At 39.1% G+C, this 14,616-nt stretch overlaps 2 protein-coding genes across 2 annotated transcripts; both read left to right on the plus strand.

Annotated features, from left to right (window-relative positions):
* The first annotated feature begins 98 nt into the window (after positions 1 to 98).
* On the plus strand, positions 99 to 3,710 carry pop5 (POP5 homolog, ribonuclease P/MRP subunit). Its single transcript, XM_022196890.2, has 5 exons — positions 99 to 231; positions 315 to 457; positions 2,538 to 2,687; positions 2,777 to 2,860; positions 3,122 to 3,710. Exons 1-5 carry the CDS (start codon positions 212 to 214, stop codon positions 3,226 to 3,228), a joined length of 504 nt encoding a protein of 167 aa, XP_022052582.1. The 5' UTR covers positions 99 to 211; the 3' UTR covers positions 3,229 to 3,710.
* Positions 3,711 to 4,039: 329 nt separating this feature from the next.
* On the plus strand, positions 4,040 to 12,670 carry rnf10 (ring finger protein 10). The gene is made up of 17 exons (XM_022196888.2): positions 4,040 to 4,601; positions 5,371 to 5,555; positions 5,684 to 5,889; positions 5,970 to 6,060; positions 6,217 to 6,401; positions 7,089 to 7,225; positions 7,481 to 7,635; positions 7,927 to 8,052; positions 8,201 to 8,441; positions 8,973 to 9,106; positions 9,267 to 9,384; positions 9,494 to 9,595; positions 9,693 to 9,830; positions 9,933 to 10,018; positions 10,120 to 10,177; positions 11,263 to 11,427; positions 11,537 to 12,670. Exons 1-17 carry the CDS (start codon positions 4,439 to 4,441, stop codon positions 11,608 to 11,610), a joined length of 2,364 nt encoding a protein of 787 aa, XP_022052580.2. The 5' UTR covers positions 4,040 to 4,438; the 3' UTR covers positions 11,611 to 12,670.
* The last annotated feature ends 1,946 nt before the right edge of the window (positions 12,671 to 14,616 follow it).

Raw genomic sequence — 14,616 nt, forward strand, 5'->3', positions numbered from 1 at the left:
CTGATGCTAACTTTCAGTGTTTTTATTTTCAGTTTGGAAAACAGTATCGATGTGTTGTTGAAAAGACAACTATAACTTCGTGCTGCTCCGTGTTTAATGTCAAGTACATCCGGTACAGTTGTTAACGCCCAGAAGGGGGCGCTATTACGCATGTCCAGACAGCAGACAGTTTTGTTGACGGAAGTCCCCCCGGAAGAGCAGAGGGGCAGCAATGGTGCGAGTCAAGTCTAGGTAAAACGTGCTTTTCGTGTTCTCTGTTCTCACATTGTGTGTGTGTTCACAGTTTGTTTCTGAGGCTTCTCTTCTGTCGGTAGGTACTTACTATGCGAAATCAACGTGTCAGACAAGAGACAGCTGCTGCTGCTGGATGATCGAGCTGTTGCAACCACAGTGAAGGCGGCGGTGGCCCGAACACACGGAGACTATGGGCTAGCTCTATGCACCATCCGATTTTCTGGTAAAAGCCACTGGTGGGAAAAAATGGTTCCGTTATATTCTGATGTAAAATATTCAACTCAATATTAATAAATATCCCAGTTTAAGTGAAACTCCTGCACTTAAATTGAAGACATATATCTGAAAATGTTCTCATGCTGTTTTGCTCACTGCTACAAAGTGTAAATAATGTGTCCATTGTTGTTGGCCTCGGTAGAACTAATTTTATCAGTATTTTATTCCGCACCAATCATTTACATTTTATAAGCGGATCCCGATAAAATCGTAATCTGCCAAGTAAACAACAGCTGTCAAATGGATGGGTGTTGTGCTATATATACAGTCTATGGTGTTGTGGAATAAATCCTCCACATGTGGAATTTGGTACGGTAGAAGTTTCATAAATGGAAGTACTTGTGAAATAAGGAAATATTTAGATGTAATTAGTGAAGTTACCAGTATAGCAGTGTTAGAACATTCCAGTACAAGTAGTAGTGCTGCATGACAAATTTGGCTTAAGGAAAAATATTAAAGTATTAACAGTACAATATAGTTAAAGTACTGGTTTGGTTAATCTGTTTAACAAAATAATATATATGCAATAATATGCATGACCGTTCAAAAGTTTGGGGGCACTTACAAATTTCCTTATTTTTGAAAGAAAAAAAATTTCACTGAAGATAACATTATATTAATCAGAAATCCAGTTCAGACATTGTTAATGTGGTAAATGACTATTCTAGCTGGAAACGGCTGATTTTTAATGGAATATCTCCATAGGGTACAGAGGAACTTTTCCAGCAACCATCACTCCTGTGTTCTAATGCTACATTGTGTTAACTAATGGTGTTGAAAGGCTAATTGAGGATTAGAAGACCCTTGTGCAGTTATGTTAGCACATGGATAAAAGTGTGACTTTTCAAGGAAAACATGAAATTGCCTGGGTGACCCCAAACTTTTGGACGGTACTGTACGTACACTCCCAGTCCAAAGTTTGGACAAACCTTCTCATTCAGTGCTTTTTATTTATTTGTATTATTTTCTACATTGTAGATTAATACTGAAGATTCACACCATTTTGCTTACAACACAATTCCGTCTGTATTCTTTTATAGTTTTGATGTTTTCAGTATTCAAATCAAATCAAAGATTATTTATATAGCACTTTAAATGCAAGAAAATTGCAACACGAAGTGCTTCACAGATTAAAAACAATTAGTCTGCAATGTATAAAATAATTAAATAAAAATGTATAAATGAGAAGGTGTGTCCAAACTCTTGACTGTTAGTGTATATAAAGCGATAATAATATGCATCATGGTGCTGTTGTAATTTGCTGCAGGTGAGGCCTATTTGAAGTACTTTATATAATTTGTGTTGTGTTTTTGTTTACAGTACATACATTTGAGAGGTTACTACATCATTAATAGGATAGAAAAAAAGAAAAAAACAATTCTGATCCACAAATCAGTTTTTGAACTTTATCTCTAATCTTTGTTTTTTGTGAAAAAATTTTATTATTTAAAATTTTCTTGAAATTAAATCAAATGAGAAAGTCGGAGAGAAAAATCAATTTTTGACCGAGCTGTAAACAATTCATGCACATTTGAAATCTGAATCCAGTTAAACACTATGTTTTGTAAGACTTCAGCATCCAAAAATGTGGGAAACAACTGGTTTAATCTTCATCTTATAAGTTACAAGTAACTAAAATTGTCAGATAAATGCAGTTTAGTGGAAAGTACAATATTTTCCTTTAAAATTTTGTGGATTGGAAGTACAAAGTAACATAAATAGATATGCACAAGTTAAGTACCTCATGCTTGTATTAAGGTGCAGTGCTTAAGTAAATGTTCTCAGTTTCATTCCACCACTGGTAGAAAATTATTAATATTTAAGATACTGAAGCAATATCAGACTCTGTTGGTTTTCTGAAACCCGTTAGGTGATTGTGACTGCGATCTGTTTAGAGACCTTAAAATCAGGATATGAAGGACTTATGGAGTAGTGATAATACGAGTTTTCACTTTATGAAATACCAGTATTCTGATGATGCTGTTGTGTTGACTGATCACTTTGCATTGTTCCTTGTTTCTTTACAGTGAAATATCTGAATACTCATACTGGGATAGTATTACTACGTTTTCCCAAAAAGTGTTACAAACTCCTCTGGTCTGCATTGCCTTTTATTACCAGCATTACAACACGTGGACAAAATATCCCATGTTTTCTGAATTGTTTGCATGTGGGAGGTAAGAAAAACACAGTTCATAATGAATCACAAATCATAATCTTTACTATTAAATGAAAGCTTGTCTAAGTTCAAGTATTTTTGTTTCAGGAACAATTAGAACATGTCAGAAGTTTTTGATCCGATACAACACCCAGCAGCTTCATCGAATGCTCCCTAAATGTAAAAATGAAGGTGAGGAATTTAATTGAATGCTGTCTGATTTTGTATTACTCTGCAATTTCAGTCTGTGAACTCTTCAATAACATCACTACCCCAATAACTTAAAATGTTTATTAGAGTTGAACACCAATCCTATAGAATATACTGAAAAATGTAACTTATTTTATAATGTAGTCTTTAGTTTATGGGCCACCACAAGATTATATTTCAAAATATTGGATACATGACTGATGGAAACCATTTGACTGATTTCTTTCATGTTTTCATTTGTAGAAGAGAAGCAACAGATTCGCGAATCACTTATGGACTGCTACCTAGAAGGAGGAACCAAGGAAGCATTGGAAGGGGAATCAGAGAGTGAGGAAGATGAAGAAGAGTGACTACACAACGTGTTGCTCGCTTTGTTCAAGTTGTCTTTGGATGCCTGGCTGTGGTCATTTTTGTTACAAGACTCATTTGAAGAAATGCACACTGTCCTCTGTACAAGCATTGTTTACTGCAGCTGCACAGTGCATTTGTTACTTTAAAAACTGACTGACTGCATGCCTTTCTGGAACAGAAGGACCCTTAAATGATGATTGCCTCGCTTTGTCATATGAATAATTTGGGTCAACAGATTGGCCTGACAATCAGTATGAGTATCCTTTAACAGTGAGGTGACAAGTTGGATGCTCAGAACAGCTAAAGATGATACTGAATTACTATCACCAGAAATAAAACTAGAACCACACAGTCCAACACAAGCCTGTGTCCCAATTCTGAAAAGTCAGAAGTGTTATGTTGAATTGAATTCATTTTGCATTTATACTTTTTGTGCTAATATGTATTTTATCTTTGAATTAAAGCACCGTTTTTGAAGGTATTGCATTTGTCATGATGTCCTAAAAATTCATTTCCGCGCACACTTAAATCATCCACGGTAACTTTAATTAGTGGTATAAAGTCAGTAAAATAATCAGAAGAATGTATGAAGAAGTTTTATACTCTCAGTTGATATAAGAAGATGCAGCATAGCCTTTAACAACACATCAGTTCCTTACTCTGTCATATCATGTCTTTACACATAGTCGAGAGGATGCTATTTTTTACTAAACCCAATTTTAGCCCATGAAATTTAATCCTTATCTGACATAGTTGCTATTACTACATTTCCCATGATGCACCGTTGGGCCAGATTGGCAGCCAGGACAAGAAACATCCGGGTCTCTCAGGTTCCTATCTGGCGACCCGTCGCCATTAGTGCAAGCTCGTTGTAACGGATACATTTTTTTGGTTAAAATCTTCAAATTGTCACGTTTTCCAGCTTTTGGAAAACATTTAACGCCTTGTTAAAGGCATTTTGTTTTCCTTAGCGGGTAAGAAGCTTAAATTCGGGGGGTCTTGGCCCCGCGTGGCGAGCTTTCGTCCTCTCTTCCAACAGCCTCCATATTTTGAGACGCCGAAATCGTGTCTCTTATTTTTTCTCGGGTTTGTTTTGTTGTCAAGATGTCGCCGTGATGGGGTCTCCGCGTTTGACAGAAATGAATCAGGGCCTTCGCCGCCTGACCCGCACTCACTGCTGCCCGCTTTCCTCGTTCGTTTTTCTGTTTGATGCTAGAGAGCTCGGCGGCTCTCTGCCCGGAGCTCGGCCTCGACAGCGCTCACTGTACGGAGACAAACATGGAGAAAAACCCCAACAGCAGCACCAGCACCAAGGTTCCGCCTCGTTCCAGCTCCACAGGCCCACAACCGGGCGAATCTAAACCCAAAACAGGTGAAGACCCCACATAAATGTCACAAGAGGTTGTCAAACTCGGAGTGTACTTGTCGCTAAACACTCTTTGCCCTGTGGCCTGTTGGGGCCTAGCAGTACTGCGGAGGCTGTTTATCTGCTGTGGCTGACGTCGCTTTCAAAACATTTGACCCACTAGCAGTCAGAGCTGCAGCTAATACGTGCACACAGCAGTGGACATTAATGCACTGTACATATGCAGCACATATATCATGTATGTGGATGCAGAGACATGCTAATACCGTTTAACAAGCAATTTAAAGTATTACGTTATCCCTGCATAAAGTTTTATTTGAAGTTGGTTTTACTATTTACATACCAACATGACTATGCAAGAAGTCACTGTTATCACTGGGACTGTTTTCAAAGGTGTTTATAGGAGTAGATTAGTCTCATGTATTGTCTTCAGTAGTTTGTGAATTGATTCTTATGTGAAATTGAAATCGATTAGCTTTACTAAATATGTTTCTGTAATATGCAAGTCGTTTTTGGCTTTAGTGAATGATGAACACCTCACATTAAGCGGTATTTGATTCTGTAAGAGATTCTGTAGCAGTTCCATTATATGACGTGAAATGAAAAAAAGGCCAATTTTTTACTCGACATGACAAGGGCTTTATTTAGGTATGTCAATATAAACCCCAGCTTACATACTTTATCTTACAAATCAGACCTCATGAAGTTGAAGATGTTATATTGAGTGATAATGATTCTGCATTTTTCAATCTAAGTCTTATTTTTTAAATTTCAGAAGGTAAAAATAATGGAGGCTCCAAGCGCTACAGCCGCAAGCGTGAGCCCTCCTTTCCTAAAGCCGAGAGTTTCCCAGGCCCTCGCCGCACCAATTCACAGAAAAGCAAGAATTTTGACAAGAGACCCCCTCAGAGAGGTGGAGGACGACAGTATGGGCTTACAGGTGGAGGACGACGTGAGGAGGTGAGTGATCTTAATCGGTAATATTCATGTTTTCTTTGATAATAATGATTTCTTTAATGTGAGAAGCTTGTCAGAAGAGGTTCAGCAACAAATAACTGATAAAATGTAATCCATGTCTGTCCCTCCAGGTAGCAGAGACGCGCCGGGCCGAGTTTAGCCCGGCTCAATTTGCTGGACCGAAAAAAATAAGCCTGAACCACCTGCTAAACTTCACCTTTGAACCCCGTGGAGGTAACGGTGGTGTTGGAGATGGTGGCCATGCCTGCTGGGGCCGCCGAAACAAATGGGGCCACAAGCATAAGCCCTTTAACAAGGAGCTTTTCCTGCAGGCCAAGTAAGCAGGCCCTCAAACTGTAAATAACATGAAATGGAGAGACTGAACACGTGGGAGTCATTCTGTCTTTATTGTTTTAGTTGCCAGTTTGTGGTGACTGATGACCAGGACTACAAGGCTCACTTCACTGATCCAGACACTCTGGTCAACTGGGACTGTGTGCAGCAAGTGGTGAGTATCAGCAGTACATTAAGGGCCATTGTCTGTAGCTTCATTTCCAGCATTTTATTATCTGTGGTTGAGTAGTTGGTATCAAAATGAATGCTATCTGCACTTGGGTGTATAAAATAATTTGGCATATAATAACTCATTTCTGTGTGTCTACAGCGCATCTACAGCCATGAGGTGCCATCTTGCCCTATCTGCCTCTACCCTCCTTTGGCAGCCCGCATCACCCGGTGTGGACACATCTTCTGTTGGCCGTGCATGCTGCACTACCTGTCTCTTAGTGACAAGAGCTGGTCGAAGTGCCCCATCTGCTATGAGGCCGTGCACACCGCTGACCTGAAGAGGTAAATAAGAACTGAATAAAGCTTTATAGACTGTAGGGTTTCTGAAGGGCATTAAAAAGCATTAATAGTCATTAAGTTGATTTTGCGAAAATTAAGGCCTTAAATGGCGTTAGAAATCATTAATTTTGATTCTCGGTGGCATTAAGAATTCTTTCTGCAGTTTTCAAGAAAAATATTTGACAGTAATAATATATAATTATAGACCGATTCGTCAGATATGTGCATAAACATGACAATGCAGTGCGATAATTGTTGCAGCTGGTTGGTTACAGTTGCCAAAAATTGCATTTTTGGAAAGTGGAGGAGAGCTGGGAAATGCAAATTCCAGCAAAAATGGCTAGAAAACGTGGATTTCAGAAAATGACTACAGCCCGTGTGTGGTCAGGGGTGGTTTCTGAATTCAGAAATAGTGAAATGTAGGGACAGTTTTCATATAAAAATCATCTTTTCCCCCCAAAAAATGTGTAATTTGTTGAATTCACAGTCGTGGCATTAAAATTTTTACAACATAGCAATAAAATGGTATTCACAAGCATTAAATCTGACTGGCTGATTTCTGCAGAAACCCTGGACTAACTCTGAAGTAAAAGAACATAATAAAAGAGGCGAAACAACGCTGTAAGGTACACATAAAAGCGGTTTGGTTTGTTTTGGTTGGGGGTTTCTGATTCCCTTCTGTTATTGCAGTGTGGTTGCTATGGAGACCAGGCAGTATGTGGCTGGTGATGTCATCACCATGCGCCTGATGAGGAGGGAAAAGGGGGCTCTGGTGGCCATGCCCAGTTCTCAGTGGGTGAAGGTGGAGGAGCCTGTTCGCTTTGGAGGTAAGAGACAGGGGCGTCTGTACAGCTTACTGCAACTAGTAACGACCAGTTTTACATCGACGATATTGAAATATGTGGTTTATGTCATAGGAACATTTATAGTTACCTCTTGTAGACTGGAAGACAAATGAAGGATTTTCCACTATCTTTAATTCCTATGCATACTGTAAATAATATTGCAGTAATGCACCTTGATCATCAAGACTTAACATTATATTACGTTATCAAGTCCTGTTGTTCACCTGTCATTCATAGATGCTTGTTTGAGTCCGTACTCCAAGCTGCTGCTGACCTCCCCAGCGCAGGTCTTGAGCCTGATCACGGAGGAGAAGGCTGTCCTTCAGGCTCAGCTTAGCCAGGAAGAGGAGGCTCAAGGCTGCTTCATCCAGAGCGCCCTTTGTCTTTTGCAGGTAAAGCTACGAGCTGATGTGTGGCACTCAACATTTAGATTTACATGTCTGTACTTATAAATAAAACAATCAACAAGATGCATTGAACGGAGCAGGCATGATAAAGAAATGACACAAAAACACTGATAATGACTGGCAAATGTGTTTTGCTGTTCCACTGAAGGTAAAATGTGTTTTTTATTTGCATGTCTCCAGCTGGAATAGAAAGTATAAAGTGGAATATAAACATAGACCTAATTTAGTACAGATTATGCCATACAAGCTGTGAACTGATTTGTCTTTGTGGTTTAGGAACAAGAAGAGATGCAGCTGAAGCAGCAGAAGGTAAATGCAGACAGTCTTGACTTGTGTTCTCTGACTCTGAAAGAACCTTCTTCTCCAGTGGAGGAAGTGGTGACTAACATCAGCAGTGCCAAGGTGAGTCTAAACTTTTCCCCTCTCTTTTTTTTTGATAATGTTGTGTCTCTGCTGATTAATCAAATCATTTGTTTTGTATGTGCATCCCTTTGATTATAACTTCTGCTTTAATATGTTACCCATCATCTCTGTCTTGTGTCTCTTCTAGCCTGTGCTTCAGTACTCCTCTGCCTTTGATGATGAGGTGGAGGAACTTATTGAAGATGCAGTTGCAGAAGCGCCTGACTTTTCTGAAGCCATTCTTGAGAGTGTGCTGGAGGAACCTCCAGAGCCTATGATGGATGCAGCCCCAGAGCCCCAGCTTGAGGAGGAGAGCCAGTCCAGCCAGGCAGAGGCAGGCCGCCCTACTGCCAGCGTAGTGCATGGACCTTACTACTACTTCTACCAAGGTAAGTAGTTCCAGGTTTTCTTAACTTTCTGTCATGACAAGTAAAGGTATTTGAAAAGGAAGAAAGTGCTATTTTTTAGTTGGTTACATTTTCAACTAATGTCAGACCGAACACCTCTGAGGGAGTGTTTTGAGGAAGCTGTTACATCACTGCAAACTTCCTGGTTACATAAACACCAACTGACAAATCTTTTATGAGGTGTTTTTTTTTTAATTTTGATTTGTTCATTTTGAGTGTTCGAATGCAAGTTTCACACAGAATTTCATCCTATCTGTGTGCACCAGTATTCAACAAATTTGACTGCATTTTCCTGTTCACTCTATAATGATAAGTAGAAATTGTGCTTCCTTAAACATAGTATAGATCAAGAAGTTGAAAATATCACATTGGATTCTGGCTGATAGAAAGCGCAGGAAGCCTGTTTGTCTTAGCACTGTGAACTGTTGGTATTTTTTTCCTCATGTTTCAGTGTTAATAAACCTTTTCTCATCACTTTTATCTCGACTTTTCCCATTTTTTTTCTCCCTCCAGCTGACGACTGCCAGCAGATGTTCCTGCATCCTGTGAATGTACGCTGTCTGTTGCGTGAATATGGCAGTTTGGAGGCCAGTCCTGACTCCATCACTGCCACGGTGGTGGAGATAGTGGGACACACAGTCACTGAGGTCAGCAAACAAGGAAACACAAAAAGCAGACTTTGTGTCTTGAGGCCTGTTTGTTTGTTTTTTTTAACTTTCACCAAGCCACTCTGCTCAAGTCTTCAGTTTTCCTCTAAAATGTATGTTGTTGTTACTGATTGCTTTTGTATTCTTGTGTTCATTGCAGGAGATCCGTCGTCGGCATCGTTATCTGGCTCATCTACCGCTCACATGCGAGTTCAGCATCTGTGAGCTGGCCCTGCAGCCGCCAATCCTGTCCAAAGAAACTCTGGACACATTTGCAGGTTAGCACAAATTGAATTCCGTTTTTAGGATGGGTGTTTTAAAAATTATAGTAAAGAATTTTCTTGGATTGTGACGGTAATTTGTATAAATTTTCTCTAAAACCTTTAGACGACTTGGAGAAAAGAAAGCGTCTGAGGCAGAAGAAAGCCAGGGATGAGAAACGCAGAGAGAAGCGAATTGAAATCGAGGAGAATAAGAAGCAGGGTAAATGTAAGTACAGCTGTTGACTTTACATCACTTGTCAACGGTACTTTTCGAAAATGTTCAGATTCCATAACAAAGTATTTGCACTCGTGTGTCCCCTCAGATCCTGAGGTGCATATCGGACTGGAGAACCTTCAACATTTCCCAGCTTTTGGTTCTCCGCCTCACAACAGCAGTCCACCAATCCAGCCTGATTTCACTTTCGCCCCTCCTTCGCCCCTCAGCAGCAGCCCTTCCTCTGGTAAGATCAGCTCCTCCTTTATTCAGCAGTCTGTACTGTTTATGATTAAACACCTCAACATCATGAAATAATCATTCATTTTGGTTCCTTCTGTTTCTTTAGATGGGATGAGATTCCCAAGTCTGAATGTGTCGTTACCCATTGTGGGTAGCGTGGAGGACGATTCCCACTGCATGTCCTTTGCACAGGTGTGTACGGTAAAAAAAAACATTAATTAAGACTGCCTTTGTCATGAAGGATACGCATCACATAACTTGACATGGTGTGAACTTGACTGTGTCCTTTATAGATGCTAAGAGATGGAAAAGCCAGAGTTGATGCTGGGCCCAGGATCACTCCAAAGAAAGGTAGTGTGGAAGTTGTGGTGGCTTGTAAAGTGCTGATGTAGTCACACAGTGTGGTAGTTTAACACAGTCATTTGAAAATTAGATGTTATCATTTACCCTGCAAGACTACATTCACTAAAAAGAAAATATACACTAGTTTGAAATACGTAAACATTAACTTTACCCCAGGTTATAATTTAGATGATTGGAGAATTCTTTGATTGAGACGCTGTGAAAAACAGTTTAAATGCACATAACAGCAGGCTGTATATTAGTATTTAGCTGCAGCAATCCGATTGCAAATCATCCGTACTGTTGAAATAACATCAGTATTAGTCCACCTTGCTGTCAGCTGAATACTAAATAACCTGAAGAAGTTGATGCTACTTAAACCAAGAACCAAGTAGAGTTATTAATATTTCTAGAGCTGACTATACAACAGCTGTCAAAATCAGTATGGACAAAACACAGCTCTGTATTTTACTCCGATTGTCAAGTCATTTTTATGTCCCCTTTCACATAGAGATCTTGCTATAATGCTACTCTAAAGATGCCCTTTTTATTCTGCTCACCTTCAGACTGAACCAAACAGTCAGGCATGATGCTGTTCTCACATGTGCAGCTGTGAACAAGCTGTGTGAAAGGGGCTTATATTAGCTTCATCTTTCACTGGAGCTAATGGACCATATTTCTGCTTCCACATATTTAAATTGTGTGTTATTTGACTTAAGTATTGAATTTCCGCTTTTCTTGCTAGCTTTGTGAAATTAAACTTATAGAATTTTAAGATACTGTACTTGGTATCTGAGGAAATATCTGTTTAAATTTCTTATAAAAAATAGCCTTTCACAGCTGAAGAAGTGCTGTGTTAAATGCTCTGTTAAGCTGCTGTTTACAAAGAAATGTGTTTCTGTATTTGTAGATTGTTGTGTACTTTTATTGGCTGTGTGCTTGTCTATACAAGTTCCACATACTGACAAATGGGTGGATGAAATCACAGCTTTGTGTATTATTGTGCATTTCCAGTAAAACCAGTTTCTACAGCTGTAGGCAGTATAACACACCAAAGACTTCCTGAACTGAGCATTATGTTTTGTCCCATGCAGATATGCTCCTAGCTCCCCCAGCAGCAGACAGTGATGGTGAGAGCGATGGGTCGGACCGAGTTCCTGTTCCCAGCTTTCAGAACTCCTTCAGTCAGGCTTTTGAGCGGGCACTTCTGGAGCTGGACAGCGGTCCAGTAGCTCCACCACAACCTGTTGTTGAACCAGGTCGAGAATCTTTAAATCACCTAATAAAGTTTTTCTTTTTTTTTTTTTTAATGTGAATTGTTTTTTTTGCTCCCAGACTTGCTCTTACCTTTGCCCTGTTCTCTTTCAGATGAAAAAGGAGGAAAGAAGAAAAAGAAAAAGCAGAAGCTTCTGTTCAGCACATCCATGGTTCACACAAAGTAGACAACACTGAAGTTCATGTAACCATATTGTTTCTAAAGATCTTCCCACTGCTTGTGTTTTTACTTCCATGCAGACCTTTCTTGGACATGTAAGCTATGGAAATAGTTTTAGTATGTAGCAGAAGTTCATGCTGCTTTAGCCACTGTTCCATTGACTTGATCCACTTTTCAGTTGTCTTCCCATCAGTTGAGTTACATTATTTTTTGTTGTTGTCTAACTAGGTCAAAACTTTGCATCATCCTCTTGACACCCTGAAAGCCTTCTGGGTAACATTTAGCTCAGATGCTAAGTAAAGCAAGGAATATATCAAGCTGCTGACTAATATGTGTGGTTTGGGCTTTTCATGACTTCCTAATACCCGTTTGCATCACAGTACTTGCTTTGCGGTGCCCAGCTTCTTTAGAAATGACCCTGTTTTGCTTTTATGACCACTGAGTAATATGGACAAGATAATTTAAGGGTGCTTTATACAAGAGTAGCAGTCAGCCAGCTGCAGGTACACTGCACCTTTGAATCTTTCCAGGATACTCCGCACCTACACATCATCAGTCTGGAACTTCACAAGGAGACAAATCTGTACATTTTCAGTGGTAATATCAGTTTGTGCTACTTCAAGAGGATAGATTTTAGGATTGCAGAGATAAGAGCCCTAGTATTATTGCAACAGCAACGTAAACTCATCAGATTCTCACAACAAGGAAGTGAAAACACAGTATTGTATAGAAGAGATTAGTTCTGTAGGTTCAACAGAACTCTCATATATTCAGCCTGGTTCAAAAGAAAATTCGCACTTTGTTCTCATTCAGTTTCTCCTTTTTCATTTTCTGGAGTAAAATGTCCCCTAACTTTTAACATTACTTGTCCAGATTTATTTCAGTGTTGAAAACGTGTGACGATTGCTGAGATTTAACGAACGCCCGCGAAACTCGGAGAGATGTTTATTGGAAATGTATTTTGTTTGAGGGATCTTTAATTCACCTTTAATTTTGAGCAAGTTTATAGACTAGTTGTCATAACTAGTCTGTTATAATGAATAAAGAACTCATGCACAATCAAAGAACTGACTATTGTGTGTTATTTATGTCTGTTTATTGATGCAGTATTATCTTTTCTCCACATGGGGGCAGTCCTGACAGCCTGAATTTGTAGTACCATCCATTGTATTGTGAAGTTTTCTTAGCAACAGAACCAGTGTTGATATTGACTGGTTAATATGGTATAGTCTGATTTTGATTCATCATATATCAGTAAGTTACATGAATTATGTGGGTTTCCTACTTGACATGAAACAAGCATGTTTGTTTGTGTGGCAGTTTTTCATGCATGGGTTATTAAAAGTGCTCTATAGGCGAAGGTTAAAAAAATGTAAAGGATTAAAAGCCATATAGAGCAGAAAAATATGAAATTACACCATATAGGCAAGGTGAATTAAGTCCACAAAGAATGGTTAGAAAAAAGTCAACATAAGTACACAAAATCCCAGCAGTTATAACCTTACTATGAAATTTAAAAAAAGATTAAAAGCAGTGGAATAAAGAACAGCCGTCATCTTACTTTTAAAATGGCTAAATATGGGCCAAATTTAAGTTCCAAGGGGAGTTTAATTCTAATACAATAATGACTATTTCACCTTATCTGGTCTTTGTTTCGACTATCTGACCAATCTGCAGATGATAGAGACTTCCTGGGCTTATAGTCAGCAAACGTGTAATATATTTTGGGCCCCAAAGCATTCAGAGACTGATAGACAATAAGTAGAGTCTTAAATTTAGTTCCGTATTTACCAGGGACCTAAGAATCAGAGTAATGTGTTCTCATCTTGGTGTTTGTCAGTATTTCTTTTAGTCTTAATAGAGAGGCCAGTGAACGAGTGCATTACAGTAGTTCACTCTACAAGTAATAAAAGCATTCATTAATTTTGCTAAATCTTGCTTGGATACAATCTTTGTCAGTTTTTAAGAATCCTGAACAAGGATGTACTTCCAGCATTAATGCGGCTGCTGAAATGTAGATTCTCATCAATGATTAGACTGAAGTTCTTGAGTTGGGTGTTGGTTTTTAATACCCGAGACTCAAGGTAAGCACTTCCTCCTTTAAGTCCAAAAACAATCAGTTTAGCCTTGTCTTTATTTAGTTGAAGGAGGTTTTGTTGCCTCCAATTGTTTACTTCCTAAAGACAAGGACAAATCAAGTCTGTATGAAAACAGTCACTTGATAAGGCACCAGCTAGATCTGTGTGTTCTTTACAAAGCTGTGATAAGCAACCCTTAAGTCTCTGAATAGCTGAAAAATGAAAAGCATGTACAGATTGAATAGGAGGGGCCCAAGAGGTGATCCCTGTGGGACTCCACACAACACTGGGGGTATTTTTCATTAAAAATTGCCAATATTCATGCATATCTCAGAATATCAGAGAGCCTGAACCAGTTATCCAGTCGTTCTATTTCATAATATTGTTGTATAGTATTTTACGATCTGCAGGGTCAAATGCTGCACAAAAACCTGAAAACACCAGGATTGTTAGACTCCCTGGATTATCATTTATACAAATGCCATTTTAAATCTTTATGACAGCACGATCAGTGCTATGACATGGGCAGAACCCTGTCTGAAAGCTGCCAAGGATGTTGCTGAAATTGTTGAGAGGTCTGTAGTTGCTTAGTACTCCTGGTAGACATCCAGGTTCCCGTTTATTCAGATAGACAATAGCCAAATAGGCTTTTTGAAACTGGTGTGTGTATTTACCTACCTGGAAAATGACAACTTATTTCAGAAGGAAATACAGCTAGGATGGGATGATAATTGCACAACCACATTGTCCCATTCTCAGTTTATGATCAAGCTGTAAAGTTTTACACATTCATGGAAACACCGTCACGGAAGTCACGGTGACATATCGGTGCTGGCTGCTGCTGGATACTCATACAGACAAGTCTTGTACATAAAAACCGACTGTTATGTCTGCGTATGTGTTTAGTCATAAATTAAGTTCCAGTTCCTTATGTT

The sequence above is a fragment of the Acanthochromis polyacanthus genome, chromosome 7 (genome assembly GCF_021347895.1).
Source record: "Acanthochromis polyacanthus isolate Apoly-LR-REF ecotype Palm Island chromosome 7, KAUST_Apoly_ChrSc, whole genome shotgun sequence".
Lineage (NCBI taxonomy): Eukaryota > Metazoa > Chordata > Actinopteri > Pomacentridae > Acanthochromis > Acanthochromis polyacanthus.